General features: G+C 63.4%; 1 protein-coding gene across 3 annotated transcripts in view; it reads left to right on the forward strand.

The window, feature by feature from the left end:
- The window catches only part of SNX17 (sorting nexin 17), a 65,968-nt gene that overhangs the window by 37,135 nt on the left and 8,577 nt on the right, over nucleotides 1-20,256 (forward strand). The window contains exons 4-11 of one of the 3 annotated variants that reach the window (XM_075916276.1): nucleotides 988-1,052; nucleotides 1,515-1,625; nucleotides 1,911-2,001; nucleotides 3,709-3,796; nucleotides 7,685-7,754; nucleotides 7,866-7,958; nucleotides 8,176-8,379; nucleotides 8,697-8,819. In XM_075916276.1, the coding sequence (XP_075772391.1) occupies nucleotides 988-1,052; nucleotides 1,515-1,625; nucleotides 1,911-2,001; nucleotides 3,709-3,796; nucleotides 7,685-7,754; nucleotides 7,866-7,958; nucleotides 8,176-8,379; nucleotides 8,697-8,819 (845 nt within the window). The remainder of the gene's footprint in view (nucleotides 1-987; nucleotides 1,053-1,514; nucleotides 1,626-1,910; nucleotides 2,002-3,708; nucleotides 3,797-7,684; nucleotides 7,755-7,865; nucleotides 7,959-8,175; nucleotides 8,380-8,696; nucleotides 8,820-20,256) is intronic. The other 2 variants (XM_075916278.1, XM_075916279.1) reach the window with 2 other exon arrangements.

Genomic DNA, 20,256 nt, shown 5'->3' on the forward strand with positions numbered 1-20,256 from the left:
CCTTGGGCAGCTGGCAGCAGCTGGCGTGGCCCATGCCCTGGGGCTGCTCCCTCGCCCCCCACAGGCCCCGGGGTGCATGGCTGGTAGCCCCGCTGCTCAGTGGCGGCTGCAGTCCCTGCCTGCGAACACCAGGCCCAGAGATGGGCAGGCCTGACCCCTTCAGCTCTGGCTTGAGCCCTGCTGGGTTTGGGGCATTTCTCCAAGTGTGGGCTTGAGAGGGGCCTGTCCCAGAAACCCAGGGGGCAGACGGAGGAGGCTGGGGCTTTCCCAGGTACCCGGCTTGGGACAGCTCACAACAGCTGGGGCTGGGCAGCCTGCCCCAGGCTCTCCCTAGGGGCAGCTCCTGCTGCACCCACCCCCAGGTCAGCAGAGGCGGCTGAGCAGTGCAGCAGGTGCCTCCACCTCCTGTGCACATCCATGTGTGCCAGCATCCACAGGCCAGGGTCAGTCCCTGGGGAGAGACCATCACTGGGCTAGACACCCACCCAGGGTGAGCCACACAGCTCCTGGGGGCTGGGAAGTGGGGTACCATGGGAGAATGGGGGGGTCCCTGAGGTCTTGGGAGTACTGTCTAGGTGTGTGGGGTACCATGGGAGAGTTAGGGGGTTCCCTGAGGGGTTGAGGGTGCTGTCTCGGGGGTGGGGTACCATGGGAGAATGGGGGATTCCCTGAGAGCATGGGAGTACTGTCTGGGTGTGTGGGATACCAGGGGGTAAATGGTGGGGGTTCCCTGGGGGGTGTGGGAGTACTGTCTGGAGGGGCGGGGTACCATGGGGCAATGGGGGGTTTCCTGAAGGTTAGAGGATGGCAGGTGACACCTGAGGGCTGGATGTATGGGGTACCATGTGGGAATGGGGGGTTCCCTAGGGGTGTGGGAGTACTGTCTGAGTGTGTGGGGTACCATGGGGAAATGGGGAGGGGGGTGGCCTGGGGCTTCCAGGGGGTTCCAGTGATGCTGCCTGACTCCGTGCTTGGTCCCACCTCTAGTGCGGCAGGACCCAGTGCTGGGGGGCAGTGAAACCTTCAACAGCTTCTTGCGGAAAGCCCAGCAGGTGAGCTGGGAGTGGGCAGGGTGGGGCTGGGGGACAGGGCTACGTCCTGGCTTGAGAACTGCTCGGGGTGCCCCTTAGAGACTGGCCAGACCCCAAGCTCTCACTCTTCTTCTGCCTCAGCACCCCCAGCCTCTGGGCCACCCGGGGCCACCAGGGTCCCTGCCCGGCGCACGGCACAGATGTCCATAGGGGAGCGCAGAGACATGGGGGCTTGAGGAGCTCCCCAGTCCATCCTGGGGAGCCCAGCGCCCCGTGTTCGGCCTTCCTCAGTCAGTTCCCAGCTGAGAGTCCTGGGGCTCACCCACCTCCCGTTTAGCCTCAAGCCCTGTCGCTGGGGCTCTGGGCCTCTCCCGCGGTAGGCTCCATGCTGCCTCTGGCCATCCCCAGCCCACCCCGGTGCAAACAGAGCCCCCCTTCTCGGGGCGGGGCACAGAGGCCCCTCACCTTCTCCCCGTGTCCCAGGAGACGCAGCAAGTCCCCACCGAGGAGGTGCCACTGGAGGTGCTGCTCTCCAACGGCCAGAAGGTCGTGGTCACCATCCTGACCTCAGACCAGACGGAGGATGTCCTGGAGGTAGGTGTGGCCGGCCTGCCATGGGGGGCCTGAGGCAGGGGCACAGAGGGGGGAAGGGCGTGAGCCAGGCCCTAACAGCAGTCATGCTCTGGCGGTGCCCCCCGGCCTCCAGGGTCACTTGCCTTTGTCGTCTGGCCTCTGCCTTCCAGCTGCAGGGGGCTGTGCCCTGCCCCAGGCTGCGCCAGCTCCAGAGGGCTTTGCGTGCGGCTGGGGAAGGCAATCCAGGGTGCCCAGGCTTGCTCTCTGCAGGGGAGGGGGAAAGGTGACTTTCTGCTTGCTTTCCAGGCTGTCGCCTCCAAGCTGGATCTGCCCGAGGACTTAGTTGGCTACTTCAGCCTCTTCCTGGCAAGAGAAGCCAAGGACGGAGCCTTTTCCTGTGAGTAACCTCCCAGCATCCGCCGCCCTCCCGTACTGGGGGCCATCCATGGGGCAGGGAGGGGAGAATCGTGTGAGGGGACAGGCTGTGCAAGGGAAGGGGGGGACCATGTGTGGTGTAAGAAGGGGACAGTTCGTGCAAGGGGTGGGGAGGGGACAGCCTGTGTGAAAGGTGGGGGGGCATGCGAGAGGCGGGGAGGGGACAGCCCGTGTGAGAGAGGGGGAGGAGACAGCTCGTACCAAAGGGGGGGGCATGCGAGAGGCGGGGAGGGGACAGCCCGTGCGAGAGGGGGGAGGGGACAGCCTGTGTGAGGGGGGGGCCAGACAAGAGGCAGGGAGGGGACAGCCAGTGCGAGAGGCAGGGAGGGAACAGCCTGTGTGAAAGGTGGGGGGGGGCATGCGAGAGGCGGGGAGGGGACAGCCCGTGCGAGAGGGGGGGAGGGGACAGCCCGTGCGAGGGGGGGGCATGCGAGAGGCGGGGAGGGGACAGCCCGTGCGAGAGAGGGGGAGGAGACAGCTCGTACCAAAGGGGGGGGCATGCGAGAGGCGGGGAGGGGACAGCCCGTGCGAGAGGGGGGAGGGGACAGCCTGTGTGAGGGGGGGGCCAGACAAGAGGCAGGGAGGGGACAGCCAGTGCGAGAGGCAGGGAGGGAACAGCCCGTGCAAGGGGTGGGGAGGGGACAGCCTGTGTGAAAGGTGGGGGGGGCATGCGAGAGGCGGGGAGGGGACAGCCCGTGCGAGAGGGGGGGAGGGGACAGCCCGTGCGAGGGGGGGGCATGCGAGGGGGGGGAGGGGACAGCCCATGCGAGAGGGGGGGAGGGGACAGCCCGTGCGGGGGGGGGAGGGGACAGCCCGTGCGGGGGGGGGCATGCGAGAGGCGGGGAGGGGACAGCCCGTGCGAGAGGGGGGGAGGGGACAGCCCGTGCGAGGGGAGGGCATGCGAGGGGGGGGAGGGGACAGCCCGTGCGGGGGGGGGAGGGGACAGCCCGTGCGGGGGGGGGCATGCGAGAGGCGGGGAGGGGACAGCCCGTGCGAGAGGGGGGGAGGGGACAGCCCGTGCGAGGGGGGGGCATGCGAGAGGCGGGGAGGGGACAGCCCGTGCGGGGGGGGCATGCGAGAGGCGGGGAGGGGACAGTCCGTGCGGGGGGGGCATGCGAGAGGCGGGGAGGGGACAGTCCGTGCGAGAGGGGGGGACAGCCCATGCGAGGGGGGGGAGGGGACAGCCCGTGCGGGGGGGAGGAGGGGACAGCCCATGCGAGAGGGGGGGAGGGGACAGCCCATGCGAGAGGGGGGGAGGGGACAGCCCGTGCGGGGGGGGGGCATGCGAGAGGCGGGGAGGGGACAGCCCGTGCGGGGGCGGGGAGGGGACAGCCCGTGCGGGGGGGGGGGGCATGCGAGAGGCGGGGAGGGGACAGCCCGTGCGGGGGGGGCATGCGAGAGGCGGGGAGGGGACAGTCCGTGCGAGAGGGGGGGACAGCCCATGCGAGGGGGGGGAGGGGACAGCCCGTGCGGGGGGGGCATGCGAGAGGCGGGGAGGGGACAGCCCGTGCGGGGGGGGGCATGCGAGAGGCGGGGAGGGGACAGCCCGTGCGGGGGGGGCATGCGAGAGGTGGGGAGGGGACAGCCCGTGCGAGAGGGGGGGACAGCCTGTGGGAGGGGAGGAGCACAGCTGAGGCTGCAGGCTCTGAATACTGGGTTTCCTTGGCAGTCGTGAGGAAGCTGCAGGAGTTCGAGTTGCCATACGTGTCTGTCACCAGCCTCCGCAACCCCGAGTACAAGATCATCCTGCGCAAGAGGTGAGTGGCTCAGCCGGCCAGTGTCAGCCGATTGTCCCTGGGGAGTGAGGGCCTCTCAGCTCCAGAGACCTGGCACTCTTCCTGCCCTCTTCTGGGCAGTGCCTGGCCATGTGCTCTCCAGGTGGAGTCACTGACTTGGCCTCAGACTCCTGCAGAGTCCTCTTCTCAGGAGTGTATCGGCAGGATGCCCTTGCTTAGCCTGGCCAGCCTAGCGCGTTAGGCCATGCCAGTGGGAGCTTTTCTCTCCCTCGGACACCTGGGTTCTCTTGCTGGGACTGCACTGTGCTCACTTCCTGTTGCTCCCAGAGCTGCTAACGGCCACCTCCGAAGCAGTCTGGGCTCTCTGCCCCCCTTGTCTTCCCGTCTCCACTTGTGCTGATTGCAGCCAGTGCTCATTAAACAGCCTGTCCCACCAGGCAGCATGGCCGCGCACCGAGCCTCGTTCTCTGTCACGCTGGGGTGCACGGAGCAGAGCAGTCAGGCGCAGGAGCTCTGCCGCGCACCGAGCCTCGTTCCCTGTCACGCTGGGGCGCACGGAGCGGAGCAGCCAGGCTCAGGAGCTCTGCCGCGCACCGAGCCTCGTTCTCTGTCACGCTGGGGTGCACGGAGCAGAGCAGTCAGGCGCAGGAGCTCTGCCGTGCACCGTGCCTCGTTCCCTGTCACGCTGGGGCGCATGGAGCAGCCAGGCTCAGGAGCTCTGCCGTGCACCGTGCCTCGTTCCCTGTCACGCTGGGGCCCACGGAGTAGAGCAGCTAGGCTCAGGAGCTCTGCCACACACCGTGCCTCGTTCCCTGTTACGCTGGGGCGCATGGAGCAGAGCAGCCAGGCTCAGGAGCGCTGCCGCGCACCGTGCCTCGTTCCCTGTCACGCTGGGGCCCACGGAGTAGAGCAGCCAGGCGCAGGAGCTCTGCCGTGCACCGTGCCTCGTTCCCTGTCACGCTGGGGCGCACGGAGCAGAGCAGTCAGGCTCAGGAGCTCTGCCACACACCGTGCCTCGTTCCCTGTTACGCTGGGGCCCACGGAGCGGAGCAGCCAGGCGCAGGAACTCTGCCGTGCACCGTGCCTCGTTCCCTGTCACGCTGGGGCCTACGGAGCAGAGCAGCCAGGCGCAGGAGCTCTGCTGCGCACCGTGCCTCGTTCCCTGTTACGCTGGGGCCCACGGAGCGGAGCAGCCAGGCTCAGGAGCTCTGCCGCGCACCGAGCCTCGTTCTCTGTCACGCTGGGGTGCACGGAGCAGAGCAGCCAGGCACAGGAACTCTGCCGTGCACCGTGCCTCGTTCCCTGTCACCCTGGGGCCCACGGAGCGGAGCAGCCAGGCGCAGGAGCTCTGTCGCGCACCGAGCCTCGTTCCCTGTCACGCTGGGGCCTACGGAGCAGAGCAGCCAGGCGCAGGAGCTCTGCTGCGCACCGTGCCTCGTTCCCTGTTACGCTGGGGCCCACGGAGCGGAGCAGCCAGGCTCAGGAGCTCTGCCGCGCACCGAGCCTCGTTCTCTGTCACGCTGGGGTGCACGGAGCAGAGCAGTCAGGCGCAGGAGCTCTGCCGTGCACCGTGCCTCGTTCCCTGTCACGCTGGGGCCCACGGAGCGGAGCAGCCAGGCGCAGGAGCTCTGCCGTGCACCGTGCCTCGTTCCCTGTCACGCTGGGGCCCACTGAGCGGAGCAGCCAGGCTCAGGAGCTCTGCCGCGCACCAAGCCGTGTTCCCTGTCACGCTGGGGCCCACGGAGCGGAGCAGCCAGGCTCAGGAGCTCTGCCGCGCACCGAGCCTCGTTCTCTGTCACGCTGGGGTGCACGGAGCAGAGCAGTCAGGCGCAGGAGCTCTGCCGCGCACCAAGCCGTGTTCCCTGTCACGCTGGGGCCCACGGAGCGGAGCAGCCAGGCTCAGGAGCTCTGCCGCGCACCGAGCCTCGTTCTCTGTCACGCTGGGGTGCACGGAGCAGAGCAGTCAGGCGCAGGAGCTCTGCCGTGCACCGTGCCTCGTTCCCTGTCACGCTGGGGCCCACGGAGCGGAGCAGCCAGGCTCAGGAGCTCTGCCGTGCACCGTGCCTCGTTCCCTGTCACGCTGGGGCCCACGGAGTAGAGCAGCTAGGCTCAGGAGCTCTGCTGCGCACCGAGCCTCGTTCCCTGTCACGCTGGGGCCCACGGAGCAGAGCAGCCAGGCGCAGGAGCTCTGCCGTGCACCGTGCCTCGTTCCCTGTCACGCTGGGGGCCACGGAGCGGAGCAGCCAGGCTCAGGAGCTCTGCCGCGCACCAAGCCGTGTTCCCTGTCACGCTGGGGCCCACGGAGCGGAGCAGCCAGGCTCAGGAGCTCTGCTGCGCACCGAGCCTCGTTCCCTGTCACCCTGGGGCCCACGGAGCGGAGCAGCCAGGCGCAGGAGCTCTGCTGCGCACCGAGCCTCGTTCCCTGTCACGCTGGGGCCCACGGAGCGGAGCAGCCAGGCGCAGGAGCTCTGCCGTGCACCGAGCCTCATTCCCTGTCACCCTGGGGCCCACGGAGCGGAGCAGCCAGGCTCAGGAGCTCTGCTGCGCACCGAGCCTCGTTCCCTGTCACCCTGGGGCCCACGGAGCGGAGCAGCCAGGCGCAGGAGCTCTGCTGCGCACCGAGCCTCGTTCCCTGTCACGCTGGGGCTCACGGAGCGGAGCAGCCAGGCGCAGGAGCTCTGCCGTGCACCGAGCCTCATTCCCTGTCACCCTGGGGCCCACGGAGCGGAGCAGCCAGGCTCAGGAGCTCTGCTGCGCACCGAGCCTCGTTCCCTGTCACCCTGGGGCCCACGGAGCGGAGCAGCCAGGCTCAGGAGCTCTGCTGCGCACCGTGCCTCGTTCCCTGTCACGCTGGGGCCCACGGAGCGGAGCAGCCAGGCTCAGGAGCTCTGCTGCGCACCGAGCCTCGTTCCCTGTTACGCTGGGGCCCACAGAGCGGAGCAGCCAGGCGCAGGAGCTCTGCCACGCACCGTGCCTCGTTCCCTGTTACGCTGGGGCCCACGGAGCGGAGCAGCCAGGCGCAGGAGCTCTGCCACGCACCGAGCCTCGTTCCCTGTTACGCTGGGGCCCACGGAGCGGAGCAGCCAGGCGCAGGAGCTCTGCCGCGCACCGTGCCTCGTTCCCAGGAACAGGCAGCCGCCAGCTGTTGCGAGGCAGTGTGAAGCACCCCGAGCCTGAGGGAAGGAGTTCTACTGCCCTAGCCAGCTACGCTAACATGCAGTTCAGCTGGTGCCAGGGCTCTCTCCTGTTGGCTTAGAGCATCTTCACCAGAAGCTCCGTACGTTTGAGGGGTCCGCAGGGTAAACTGAGGAACATGCATAGGCCATAATAAATCACCAGTACTGTCCTTTGTCCCACATTGCTTGGCCATGCCCACCATGGCCCTTTGCTGTAGCCCAGCACCGTGAACACCTGGCCTAGCTCTGGAAATGTGGGCTGCGGGGCAGCCAGGAGCACCCCGGAGCCTGACAAAAGAGATCAACAGATGGGGGACAGCACTTGGCCCACAGGGGTTACTACAGCTGGGCTGGGCTCTGGCTGCCCAGAACGGACTCTGCTGGAACCTTCACGTGTCTGGGCCATAGGCCAGGCCACGGACACACCCACCTGTCTGCCTGCACTGGCTGGGTGCCCGTGTGTGGGGGGGGGTGCTCTCCTCAAGATGGTACAAGTCTCCCCCAGGGACTGTCCCAGCTGGATTTGCTGCATGGAGCTCCTATCTGGCAGGCCCGAGGGCCAGTGGGGGGGGAGGGGGTGAAGCTGTGTGGCTTACCTAGGGGAAGGGTGAGACCCAGGGGCCAGGGGGCTGTGACCATGTTGGGAACCCAGGGAAAGCTGTGATTGGGCTGGGGTTGCTCCACAGATCTGGGCATGGAACCCTCCCCTCTGACGTCCTGCTGTCTCTCCTAGCTACTGGGATTCTGCCTATGATGACGATGTGATGGAGCAGCGGGTGGGGCTGAACTTGCTGTATGCACAGGTGAGTGTATCCACCTGGGGCCAGGCCAACACAGCTGCTCTGCAGGATGCACAGAGCCAGCCAGGCCCTTGGACCCTTGGCTGGCCCCTCACAGCCTCTGCTCTTTTGCAGACGGTGTCGGACATAGAACGCGGCTGGATCCTCGTCACCAAGGAGCAGCACCGGCAGCTCAAATCCCTGCAGGAGAAGGTCTCCAAGAAGGAGGTGGGTGAGCACGGACAGCTGGGTTCATGCTGCGCCAGGGATCTCGGGTAGGTTCTGATGGGGGACACCAGGCCAGCTCAGGGGCTGCAGCCATTGGGCCCCCTGCGGGCAGAGGACTTAGGGGATGTTTCTACCCCCCGGCCGTTCTCTATCAGGGAGCAGAGGAGCCAGGCTGGGTGGAGCCTGGCACTGAACCTGTGCCCGGCTCTCCCTGTAGTTCATCCGCCTGGCGCAGACCCTGAAGTACTACGGGTATCTCAAGTTCGAGCCTTGCATCACCGACTTCCCCGAGAAGGGCTGCCAGGTCGTTGTGAGTGCCGGCAACAATGAGCTCAACTTCCAGGTGCGGCTGCCCAGTGATCAGATCAAAGAGGGCAGCTTCAAGGTGACACGCATGCGATGCTGGCGGGTCACGTCCTCGGTGAGTGCGCCTTGCCTGCTGCAGCCCAGCTCACGCTCACCCACTGTGCCAGCCAGCCCTGCAGTGCCCATGGGGACTGCTGGAGATTGCATGAGCTTCCGCCTTGCCTCAGGGTGTCTGAGTGCCTGGTACCGGGGGCGAGGGAGCCTGGGGCAGGGATGGGGTCTCTAGCTGTGCAGAAAGGCACATTGGTCTGGGCAGCCACCTGTCCCATCACTCAATGGACAGAAGGGCTCTGTAGGAGCTGGGGAGGGGCTTGGTGCCCTGCTGGCAGCCTGGGCAGGGGCAGTCCCTGGGGTCACCCTTCTCTTCTTCAGGTTCCCACAAGCAGCGGGCCCCTGGGGAGCAGCCCGGGGAAAGCAGAGGTGAAGCTGGAGCTGGCCTTCGAGTACCTGATGAGCAAGGATCGGCTGCAGTGGGTAACCATCACCAGTCCCCAGGTAGGGCCACCTGCCAGCATGATGGGAGAGGGGGTGCCCTCCAAGAATTAGATACGGGGTCAAGGACTGTACTCTTCCATGATCCTAATGGAGGAGGTGCGGGGTCTCAGTTCGGACTCCATCCCCTAGCAGTTAACCGTAACCAGCAAACCAGGAACATCCCTAGCTGGGAGCAGGAGGACGTGGGGAGTCTGGGGGGGAGTTGTGATCTGCGGCAAGGGGTGCAGAGTCTAGCAGCGGGTTTGGGAGCAGACATGGATTCTAACCTGGCAGGGGGGGCGGGTTCTGGCCCGGTAGGGGAATGGGATGAGGTGCAGGGGGGTTGGGTTCTGACCCGGCAGGGGGAATAGGATGAGGTGCAGGGGGGTTGGGTTCTGACCCGGTAGGGGAATAGGATGAGGTGCAGGGGGGTTGGGTTCTGACCAGGTAGGGGGAATAGGATGAGGTGCAGGGGGTTGGGTTCTGACACGGTAGGGGAATAGGATGAGGTGCAGGGGGGTTGGGTTCTGACCCGGTAGGGGAATAGGATGAGGTGCAGGGGGTTGGGTTCTGAACCGGTAGCGGAATAGGATGAGGTGCAGGGGGGTTGGGTTCTGACCTGTTAGGGGAATAGGATGAGGTGCAGGGGGGTTGGGTTCTGAGCCGGCAGGGGGAATAGGATGAGGTGCAGGGGGGTTGGGTTCTGACCCGGCAGGGGAAATAGGATGAGGTGCAGGGGGTTGGGTTCTGACCCGGTAGGGGAATAGGATGAGGTGCAGGGGGGTTGGGTTCTGACTCGCTCAGGGAATAGGATGAGGTGCAGGGGGGTTGGGTTCTGACCCGGTAGGGGGAATAGGATGAGGTGCAGGGGGGTTTGGTTCTGACCGGGTAGGGGGAATAGGATGAGGTGTAGGGGGGTTGGTTTCTGACTCGGTCGGGGAATAGGATGAGGTGCAGGCGGTTGGGTTCTGACCCGGAAGGGGGAATAGGATGAGTTGCAGGGGGGTTGGGTTCTGACCCGGTAGGGGAATAGGATGAGGTGCAGGCGGTTGGGTTCTGACCCGGAAGGGGGAATAGGCTGAGGTGCAGGGGGGTTGGGTTCTGACCCGGTAGGGGGAATAGGATGAGGTGCAGGCGGTTGGGTTCTGACCCGTTAGGGGGAATAGGATGAGGTGCAGGGGGGTTGGGTTCTGACCAGGCAGGCAGAATAGGAGGAGCAGCAGGGGGATTGGGTTCTGACCCGGTAGGGGGAATAGGAGGAGGTGTAGGGGGATTGGGTTCTGACCCGGTAGGGGGAATAGGAGGAGGTGTAGGGGGGTTGGGTTCTGACCAGGCAGGGGAAATAGGATGAGGTGCAGGCGGTTGGGTTCTGACCCGGTAGGGGAATAGGATGAGGTGTAGGGGGGTTGGGTTCTGACCCGGTAGGGGAATAGGATGAGGTGCAGGGGGGTTGGGTTCTGACCCGGTAGGGGAATAGGATGAGGTGCAGGCGGTTGGGTTCTGACCCAGTAGGGGAATAGGATGAGGTGCAGGGGGGTTGGGTTCTGACCCAGTAGGGGAATAGGATGAGGTGCAGGGGGGTTGGGTTCTGACCCGGTAGGGGGAATAGGATGAGGTGCAGGGGGGTTGGGTTCTGACCCAGTAGGGGAATAGGATGAGGTGCAGGGGGGTTGGGTTCTGACCAGGCAGGGGGAATAGGATGAGGTGCAGGGGGGTTGGGTTCTGACCAGGCAGGGGAAATAGGATGAGGTGCAGGCGGTTGGGTTCTGACCCGGTAGGGGAATAGGATGAGGTGTAGGGGGGTTGGGTTCTGACCCGGTAGGGGAATAGGATGAGGTGCAGGGGGGTTGGGTTCTGACCCGGTAGGGGGAATAGGATGAGGTGCAGGGGGGTTGGGTTCTGACCAGGCAGGGAGAATAGGAGGAGCAGCAGGGGGATTGGGTTCTGACCCGGTAGGGGGAATAGGAGGAGGTGTAGGAGGATTGGGTTCTGACCCGGTAGGGGGAATAGGAGGAGGTGTAGGGGGGTTGGGTTCTGACTAGGCAGGGGAAATAGGATGAGGTGTAGGTGGGTTGGGTTTTGACCCGGTAGGGGAATATGATGAGGTGCAGGCGGTTGGGTTCTGACCCAGTAGGGGAATAGGATGAGGTGCAGGGGGGTTGGGTTCTGACCCGGTAGGGGAATAGGATGAGGTGCAGGGGGGTTGGGTTCTGACCAGGCAGGGGGAATAGGATGAGGTGCAGGGGGGTTGGTTTTTGACTCGGTCGGGGAATCGGAGGAGGCGTAGGGGGATTGGGTTCTGACCCGGTAGGGGGAATAGGAGGAGGTGTAGGGGGGTTGGGTTCTGACCAGGCAGGGTAAATAGGATGAGGTGCAGGTGGGTTGGGTTTTGACCCGGTAGGGGAATAGGATGAGGTGCAGGGGGGTTGGGTTCTGACCAGGCAGGGGGAATAGGATGAGGTGCAGGGGGGTTGGGTTCTGACCCGGTAGGGGAATAGGGTGAGGTGCAGGGGGTTGGGTTCTGACCAGGCAGGGGAAATAGGATGAGGTGAAGGCGGTTGTGTTCTGACCCGGTAGGGGAATAGGATGAGGTGCAGGGGGATTGGGTTCTGACCCGGTAGGGGAATAGGGTGAGGTGCACGGGGTTTGGGTTCTGACCCGGTAGGGGAATAGGATGAGGTGCAGGCGGTTGGGTTCTGACCCAGTAGGGGAATAGGATGAGGTGCAGGGGGGTTGGGTTCTGACCCGGTAGGGGAATAGGATGAGGTGCAGGCGGTTGGGTTCTGACCAGGCAGGGGGAATATGATGAGGTGCAGGGGGGTTGGGTTCTGACCCGGTAGGGGAATAGGGTGAGGTGCAGGGGGTTGGGTTCTGACCAGGCAGGGGAAATAGGATGAGGTGCAGGCGGTTGGGTTCTGACCCGGTAGGGGGAATAGGAGGAGGTGTAGGGGGATTGGGTTCTGACCCGGTAGGGGGAATAGGAGGAGGTGTAGGGGGGTTGGGTTCTGACCAGGCAGGGGAAATAGGATGAGGTGCAGGCGGTTGGGTTCTGACCCGGTAGGGGAATAGGATGAGGTGTAGGGGGGTTGGGTTCTGACCCGGTAGGGGAATAGGATGAGGTGCAGGGGGGTTGGGTTCTGACCCGGTAGGGGAATAGGATGAGGTGCAGGCGGTTGGGTTCTGACCCAGTAGGGGAATAGGATGAGGTGCAGGGGGGTTGGGTTCTGACCCGGTAGGGGAATAGGATGAGGTGCAGGGGGGTTGGGTTCTGACCAGGCAGGGGGAATAGGATGAGGTGCAGGGGGGTTGGGTTCTGACCAGGCAGGGGAAATAGGATGAGGTGCAGGCGGTTGGGTTCTGACCCGGTAGGGGAATAGGATGAGGTGTAGGGGGGTTGGGTTCTGACCCGGTAGGGGAATAGGATGAGGTGTAGGGGGGTTGGGTTCTGACCCGGTAGGGGGAATAGGATGAGGTGCAGGGGGGTTGGGTTCTGACCAGGCAGGGGGAATAGGATGAGGTGCAGGGGGGTTGGGTTCTGACCCGGTAGGGGAATAGGGTGAGGTGCAGGGGGGTTGGGTTCTGACCTGTTAGGGGAATAGGATGAGGTGCAGGCGGTTGGGTTCTGACCAGGCAGGGGAATAGGATGAGGTGCAGGGGGGTTGGGTTCTGACCCGGTAGGGGAATAGGATGAGGTGCAGGGGGGTTGGGTTCTGACCCGGTAGGGGGAATAGGATGAGGTGCAGGGGGGTTGGGTTCTGACCAGGCAGGGGAAATAGGATGAGGTGCAGGCGGTTGGGTTCTGACCCGGTAGGGGAATAGGATGAGGTGTAGGGGGGTTGGGTTCTGACCCGGTAGGGGAATAGGATGAGATGTAGGGGGGTTGGTTTCTGACTCGGTCGGGGAATCGGATGAGGTGCAGGCGGTTGGGTTCTGACCCGGTAGGGGGAATAGGATGAGGTGCAGGGGGGTTGGGTTCTGACCCGGTAGGGGGAATAGGAGGAGGTGTAGGAGGATTGGGTTCTGACCCGGTAGGGGGAATAGGAGGAGGTGTAGGGGGGTTGGGTTCTGACTAGGCAGGGGAAATAGGATGAGGTGTAGGTGGGTTGGGTTTTGACCCGGTAGGGGAATAGGATGAGGTGCAGGCGGTTGGGTTCTGACCCAGTAGGGGAATAGGATGAGGTGCAGGGGGGTTGGGTTCTGACCCGGTAGGGGAATAGGATGAGGTTCAGGGGGGTTGGGTTCTGACCAGGCAGGGGGAATAGGATGAGGTGCAGGGGGGTTGGGTTCTGATCCGGTAGGGGGAATAGGATGAGGTGTAGGGGGGTTGGTTTCTGACTCGGTCGGGGAATAGGATGAGGTGCAGGCGGTTGGGTTCTGACCCGGTAGGGGGAATAGGATGAGGTGCAGGGGGGTTGGGTTCTGACCCGGTAGGGGAATAGGATGAGGTGTAGGGGGGTTGGTTTCTGACTCAGTGGGGGAATAGGATGAGGTGTAGGGGGATTGGGTTCTGACCCGGTAGGGGAATAGGATGAGGTGCAGGGGGGTTGGGTTCTGACCCGGTAGGGGAATAGGATGAGGTGCAGGGGGTTGGGTTCTGAACCGGTAGCGGAATAGGATGAGGTGCAGGGGGGTTGGGTTCTGACCTGTTAGGGGAATAGGATGAGGTGCAGGGGGGTTGGGTTCTGACCCGGCAGGGGGAATAGGATGAGGTGCAGGGGGGTTGGGTTCTGACCCGGCAGGGGAAATAGGATGAGGTGCAGGGGGTTGGGTTCTGACCCGGTAGGGGAATAGGATGAGGTGCAGGGGGGTTGGGTTCTGACTCGCTCAGGGAATAGGATGAGGTGCAGGGGGGTTAGGTTCTGACCCGGTAGGGGGAATAGGATGAGGTGCAGGGGGGTTTGGTTCTGACCGGGTAGGGGGAATAGGATGAGGTGTAGGGGGGTTGGTTTCTGACTCGGTCGGGGAATAGGATGAGGTGCAGGCGGTTGGGTTCTGACCCGGAAGGGGGAATAGGATGAGTTGCAGGGGGGTTGGGTTCTGACCCGGTAGGGGAATAGGATGAGGTGCAAGCGGTTGGGTTCTGACCCGGAAGGGGGAATAGGCTGAGGTGCAGGGGGGTTGGGTTCTGACCCGGTAGGGGGAATAGGATGAGGTGCAGGCGGTTGGGTTCTGACCCGTTAGGGGGAATAGGATGAGGTGCAGGGGGGTTGGGTTCTGACCAGGCAGGCAGAATAGGAGGAGCAGCTGGGGGATTGGGTTCTGACCCGGTAGGGGGAATAGGAGGAGGTGTAGGGGGATTGGGTTCTGACCCGGTAGGGGGAATAGGAGGAGGTGTAGGGGGGTTGGGTTCTGACCAGGCAGGGGAAATAGGATGAGGTGCAGGCGGTTGGGTTCTGACCCGGTAGGGGAATAGGATGAGGTGCAGGGGGGTTGGGTTCTGACCCGGCAGGGGAATAGGATGAGGTGCAGGGGGGTTGGGTTCTGACCCGGTAGGGGAATAGGATGAGGTGCAGGGGGGTTGGGTTCTGACACGGTAGGGGAATAGGATGAGGTGCAGGGGGATTGGGTTCTGACCCGGTAGGGGAATAGGGTGAGGTGCACGGGGGTTGGGTTCTGACCCGGTAGGGGAATAGGATGAGGTGCAGGCGGTTGGGTTCTGACCCAATAGGGGAATAGGATGAGGTGCAGGGGGGTTGGGTTCTGACCCGGTAGGGGAATAGGATGAGGTGCAGGCGGTTGGGTTCTGACCAGGCAGGGGGAATATGATGAGGTGCAGGGGGGTTGGGTTCTGACCCGGTAGGGGAATAGGGTGAGGTGCAGGGGGTTGGGTTCTGACCAGGCAGGGGAAATAGGATGAGGTGCAGGCGGTTGGGTTCTGACCCGGTAGGGGGAATAGGAGGAGGTGTAGGGGGATTGGGTTCTGACCCGGTAGGGGGAATAGGAGGAGGTGTAGGGGGGTTGGGTTCTGACCAGGCAGGGGAAATAGGATGAGGTGCAGGCGGTTGGGTTCTGACCCGGTAGGGGAATAGGATGAGGTGCAGGGGGGTTGGGTTCTGACCCGGTAGGGGAATAGGATGAGGTGCAGGGGGGTTGGGTTCTGACCCGGTAGGGGAATAGGATGAGGTGCAGGCGGTTGGGTTCTGACCCAGTAGGGGAATAGGATGAGGTGCAGGGGGGTTGGGTTCTGACCCGGTAGGGGAATAGGATGAGGTGCAGGGGGGTTGGGTTCTGACCAGGCAGGGGGAATAGGATGAGGTGCAGGGGGGTTGGGTTCTGACCAGGCAGGGGAAATAGGATGAGGTGCAGGCGGTTGGGTTCTGACCCGGTAGGGGAATAGGATGAGGTGTAGGGGGGTTGGGTTCTGACCCGGTAGGGGAATAGGATGAGGTGCAGGGGGGTTGGGTTCTGACCCGGTAGGGGGAATAGGATGAGGTGTAGGGGGGTTGGGTTCTGACCCGGTAGGGGGAATAGGATGAGGTGTAGGGGGGTTGGTTTCTGACTCGGTCGGGGAATCGGATGAGGTGCAGGCGGTTGGGTTCTGACCCGGTAGGGGGAATAGGATGAGGTGCAGGGGGGTTGGGTTCTGACCAGGCAGGGAGAATAGGAGGAGCAGCAGGGGGATTGGGTTCTGACCCGGTAGGGGGAATAGGAGGAGGTGTAGGGGGGTTGGGTTTTGACCCGGTAGGGGAATAGGATGAGGTGCAGGCGGTTGGGTTCTGACCCAGTAGGGGAATAGGATGAGGTGCAGGGGGGTTGGGTTCTGACCCGGTAGGGGAATAGGATGAGGTGCAGGGGGGTTGGGTTCTGACCAGGCAGGGGGAATAGGATGAGGTGCAGGGGGGTTGGGTTCTGACCCGGTAGGGGAATAGGGTGAGGTGCAGGGGGTTGGGTTCTGACCAGGCAGGGGAAATAGGATGAGGTGCAGGCGGTTGTGTTCTGACCCGGTAGGGGAATAGGATGAGGTGCAGGGGGATTGGGTTCTGACCCGGTAGGGGAATAGGGTGAGGTGCAGGGGGGTTGGGTTCTGACCCGGTAGGGGAATAGGATGAGGTGCAGGGGGGTTGGGTTCTGACCCGGTAGGGGAATAGGATGAGGTGCAGGCGGTTGGGTTCTGACCAGGCAGGGGGAATAGGATGAGGTGCAGGGGGGTTGGGTTCTGACCCGGTAGGGGAATAGGGTGAGGTGCAGGGGGTTGGGTTCTGACCAGGCAGGGGAAATAGGATGAGGTGCAGGCGGTTGGGTTCTGACCCGGTAGGGGAATAGGATGAGGTGCAGGGGGATTGGGTTCTGACCCGGTAGGGGGAATAGGAGGAGGTGTAGGGGGATTGGGTTCTGACCCGGTAGGGGGAATAGGAGGAGGTGTAGGGGGATTGGGTTCTGACCCGGTAGGGGGAATAGGAGGAGGTGTAGGGGGGTTGGGTTCTGACCAGGCAGGGGAAATAGGATGAGGTGCAGGCGGTTGGGTTCTGACCCGGTAGGGGAATAGGATGAGGTGCAGGGGGGTTGGGTTCTGACCCGGTAGGGGAATAGGATGAGGTGCAGGGGGGTTGGGTTCTGACCCGGTAGGGGAATAGGATGAGGTGCAGGCGGTTGGGTTCTGACCCAGTAGGGGAATAGGATGAGGTGCAGGCGGGTTGGGTTCTGACCCGGTAGGGGAATAGGATGAGGTGCAGGCGGTTGGGTTCTGACCCGGCAGGGGGAATAGGATGAGGTGCAGGGGGGTTGGGTTCTGACCAGGCAGGGGAAATAGGATGAGGTGCAGGCGGTTGGGTTCTGACCCGGTAGGGGAATAGGATGAGGTGTAGGGGGGTTGGGTTCTGACCCGGTAGGGGGAATCGGATGAGGTGCAGGCGGTTGGGTTCTGACCCGGTAGGGGGAATAGGATGAGGTGCAGGGGGGTTGGGTTCTGACCAGGCAGGGAGAATAGGAGGAGCAGCAGGGGGATTGGGTTCTGACCCGGTAGGGGGAATAGGAGGAGGTGTAGGAGGATTGGGTTCTGACCCGGTAGGGGGAATAGGAGGAGGTGTAGGGGGGTTGGGTTCTGACTAGGCAGGGGAAATAGGATGAGGTGTAGGTGGGTTGGGTTTTGACCCGGTAGGGGAATAGGATGAGGTGCAGGCGGTTGGGTTCTGACCCAGTAGGGGAATAGGATGAGGTTCAGGGGGGTTGGGTTCTGACCAGGCAGGGGGAATAGGATGAGGTGCAGGGGGGTTGGTTTTTGACTCGGTCGGGGAATCGGAGGAGGTGTAGGGGGATTGGGTTCTGACCCGGTAGGGGGAATAGGAGGAGGTGTAGGGGGGTTGGGTTCTGACCAGGCAGGGTAAATAGGATGAGGTGCAGGTGGGTTGGGTTCTGACCCGGTAGGGGAATAGGGTGAGGTGCAGGGGGTTGGGTTCTGACCAGGCAGGGGAAATAGGATGAGGTGCAGGCGGTTGGGTTCTGACCCGGTAGGGGAATAGGATGAGGTGCAGGGGGATTGGGTTCTGACCCGGTAGGGGGAATAGGAGGAGGTGTAGGGGGATTGGGTTCTGACCCGGTAGGGGGAATAGGATGAGGTGCAGGGGGATTGGGTTCTGACCCGGTAGGGGGAATAGGAGGAGGTGTAGGGGGGTTGGGTTCTGACTAGGCAGGGGAAATAGGATGAGGTGTAGGTGGGTTGGGTTTTGACCCGGTAGGGGAATAGGATGAGGTGCAGGCGGTTGGGTTCTGACCCGTTAGGGGGAATAGGATGAGGTGCAGGGGGGTTGGGTTCTGACCAGGCAGGCAGAATAGGAGGAGCAGCAGGGGGATTGGGTTCTGACCCGGTAGGGGGAATAGGAGGTGGTGTAGGGGGATTGGGTTCTGACCCGGTAGGGGGAATAGGAGGAGGTGTAGGGGGGTTGGGTTCTGACCAGGCAGGGGAAATAGGATGAGGTGCAGGCGGTTGGGTTCTGACCCGGTAGGGGAATAGGATGAGGTGTAGGGGGGTTGGGTTCTGACCCGGTAGGGGAATAGGATGAGGTGCAGGGGGGTTGGGTTCTGACCCGGCAGGGGAATAGGATGAGGTGCAGGGGGGTTGGGTTCTGACCCGGTAGGGGAATAGGATGAGGTGCAGGCGGTTGGGTTCTGACCCGGTAGGGGAATAGGATGAGGTGTAGGGGGGTTGGGTTCTGACCCGGTAGGGGAATAGGATGAGGTGCAGGGGGGTTGGGTTCTGACCCGGCAGGGGAATAGGATGAGGTGCAGGGGGGTTGGGTTCTGACCCGGTAGGGGAATAGGATGAGGTGCAGGGGGGTTGGGTTCTGACCCGGTAGGGGAATAGGATGAGGTGCAGGGGGGTTGGGTTCTGACCAGGCAGGGGGAATAGGATGAGGTGCAGGGGGGTTGGGTTCTGACCAGGCAGGGGAAATAGGATGAGGTGCAGGCGGTTGGGTTCTGACCCGGTAGGGGAATAGGATGAGGTGTAGGGGGGTTGTGTTCTGACCCGGTAGGGGAATAGGATGAGGTGCAGGGGGGTTGGGTTCTGACCCGGTAGGGGGAATAGGAGGAGGTGTAGGGGGGTTGGGTTCTGAACAGGCAGGGTAAATAGGATGAGGTGCAGGTGGGTTGGGTTTTGACCCGGTAGGGGAATAGGATGAGGTGCAGGTGGGTTGGGTTTTGACCCGGTAGGGGAATAGGATGAGGTGCAGGCGGTTGGGTTCTGACCCAGTAGGGGAATAGGATGAGGTGCAGGGGGGTTGGGTTCTGACCCGGTAGGGGAATAGGATGAGGTGCAGGGGGTTGGGTTCTGACCCGGTAGGGGAATAGGATGAGGTGCAGGGGGATTGGGTTCTGACCCGGTAGGGGAATAGGGTGAGGTGCAGGGGGGTTGGGTTCTGACCCGGTAGGGGAATAGGATGAGGTGCAGGCGGTTGGGTTCTGACCCAGTAGAGGAATAGGATGAGGTGCAGGGGGGTTGGGTTCTGACCCGGTAGGGGAATAGGATGAGGTGCAGGCGGTTGGGTTCTGACCCAGTAGGGGAATAGGATGAGGTGCAGGGGGGTTGGGTTCTGACCCGGTAGGGGAATAGGGTGAGGTGCAGGGGGTTGGGTTCTGACCAGGCAGGGGAAATAGGATGAGGTGCAGGCGGTTGGGTTCTGACCCGGTAGGGGAATAGGATGAGGTGCAGGGGGGTTGGGTTCTGACCCGGTAGGGGAATAGGGTGAGGTGCAGGGGGTTGGGTTCTGACCAGGCAGGGGAAATAGGATGAGGTGCAGGCGGTTGGGTTCTGACCCGGTAGGGGAATAGGATGAGGTGCAGGGGGGTTGGGTTCTGACCCGGTAGGGGAATAGGATGAGGTGCAGGCGGTTGGGTTCTGACCCAGTAGGGGAATAGGATGAGGTGCAGGGGGGTTGGGTTCTGACCCGGTAGGGGAATAGGATGAGGTGCAGGCGGTTGGGTTCTGACCAGGCAGGGGGAATAGGATGAGGTGCAGGGGGGTTGGGTTCTGACCCGGTAGGGGAATAGGGTGAGGTGCAGGGGGTTGGGTTCTGACCAGGCAGGGGAAATAGGATGAGGTGCAGGTGGGTTGGGTTTTGACCCGGTAGGGGAATAGGATGAGGTGCAGGTGGGTTGGGTTTTGACCCGGTAGGGGAATAGGATGAGGTGCAGGCGGTTGGGTTCTGACCCAGTAGGGGAATAGGATGAGGTGCAGGGGGGTTGGGTTCTGACCCGGTAGGGGAATAGGATGAGGTGCAGGGGGTTGGGTTCTGACCCGGTAGGGGAATAGGATGAGGTGCAGGGGGATTGGGTTCTGACCCGGTAGGGGAATAGGGTGAGGTGCAGGGGGGTTGGGTTCTGACCCGGTAGGGGAATAGGATGAGGTGCAGGCGGTTGGGTTCTGACCCAGTAGAGGAATAGGATGAGGTGCAGGGGGGTTGGGTTCTGACCCGGTAGGGGAATAGGATGAGGTGCAGGCGGTTGGGTTCTGACCCAGTAGGGGAATAGGATGAGGTGCAGGGGGGTTGGGTTCTGACCCGGTAGGGGAATAGGGTGAGGTGCAGGGGGTTGGGTTCTGACCAGGCAGGGGAAATAGGATGAGGTGCAGGCGGTTGGGTTCTGACCCGGTAGGGGAATAGGATGAGGTGCAGGGGGGTTGGGTTCTGACCCGGTAGGGGAATAGGGTGAGGTGCAGGGGGTTGGGTTCTGACCCGGTAGGGGAATAGGATGAGGTGCAGGCGGTTGGGTTCTGACCCGGTAGGGGAATAGGGTGAGGTGCAGGGGGGTTGGGTTCTGACCCGGTAGGGGAATAGGATGAGGTGCAGGCGGTTGGGTTCTGACCCAGTAGGGGAATAGGATGAGGTGCAGGGGGGTTGGGTTCTGACCAGGCAGGGGGAATAGGATGAGGTGCAGGGGGGTTGGGTTCTGACCCGGTAGGGGAATAGGGTGAGGTGCAGGGGGTTGGGTTCTGACCAGGCAGGGGAAATAGGATGAGGTGCAG

The sequence above is a fragment of the Pelodiscus sinensis genome, unplaced genomic scaffold, assembly GCF_049634645.1.
Source record: "Pelodiscus sinensis isolate JC-2024 unplaced genomic scaffold, ASM4963464v1 ctg80, whole genome shotgun sequence".
Taxonomy (NCBI): Eukaryota; Metazoa; Chordata; order Testudines; family Trionychidae; genus Pelodiscus; species Pelodiscus sinensis.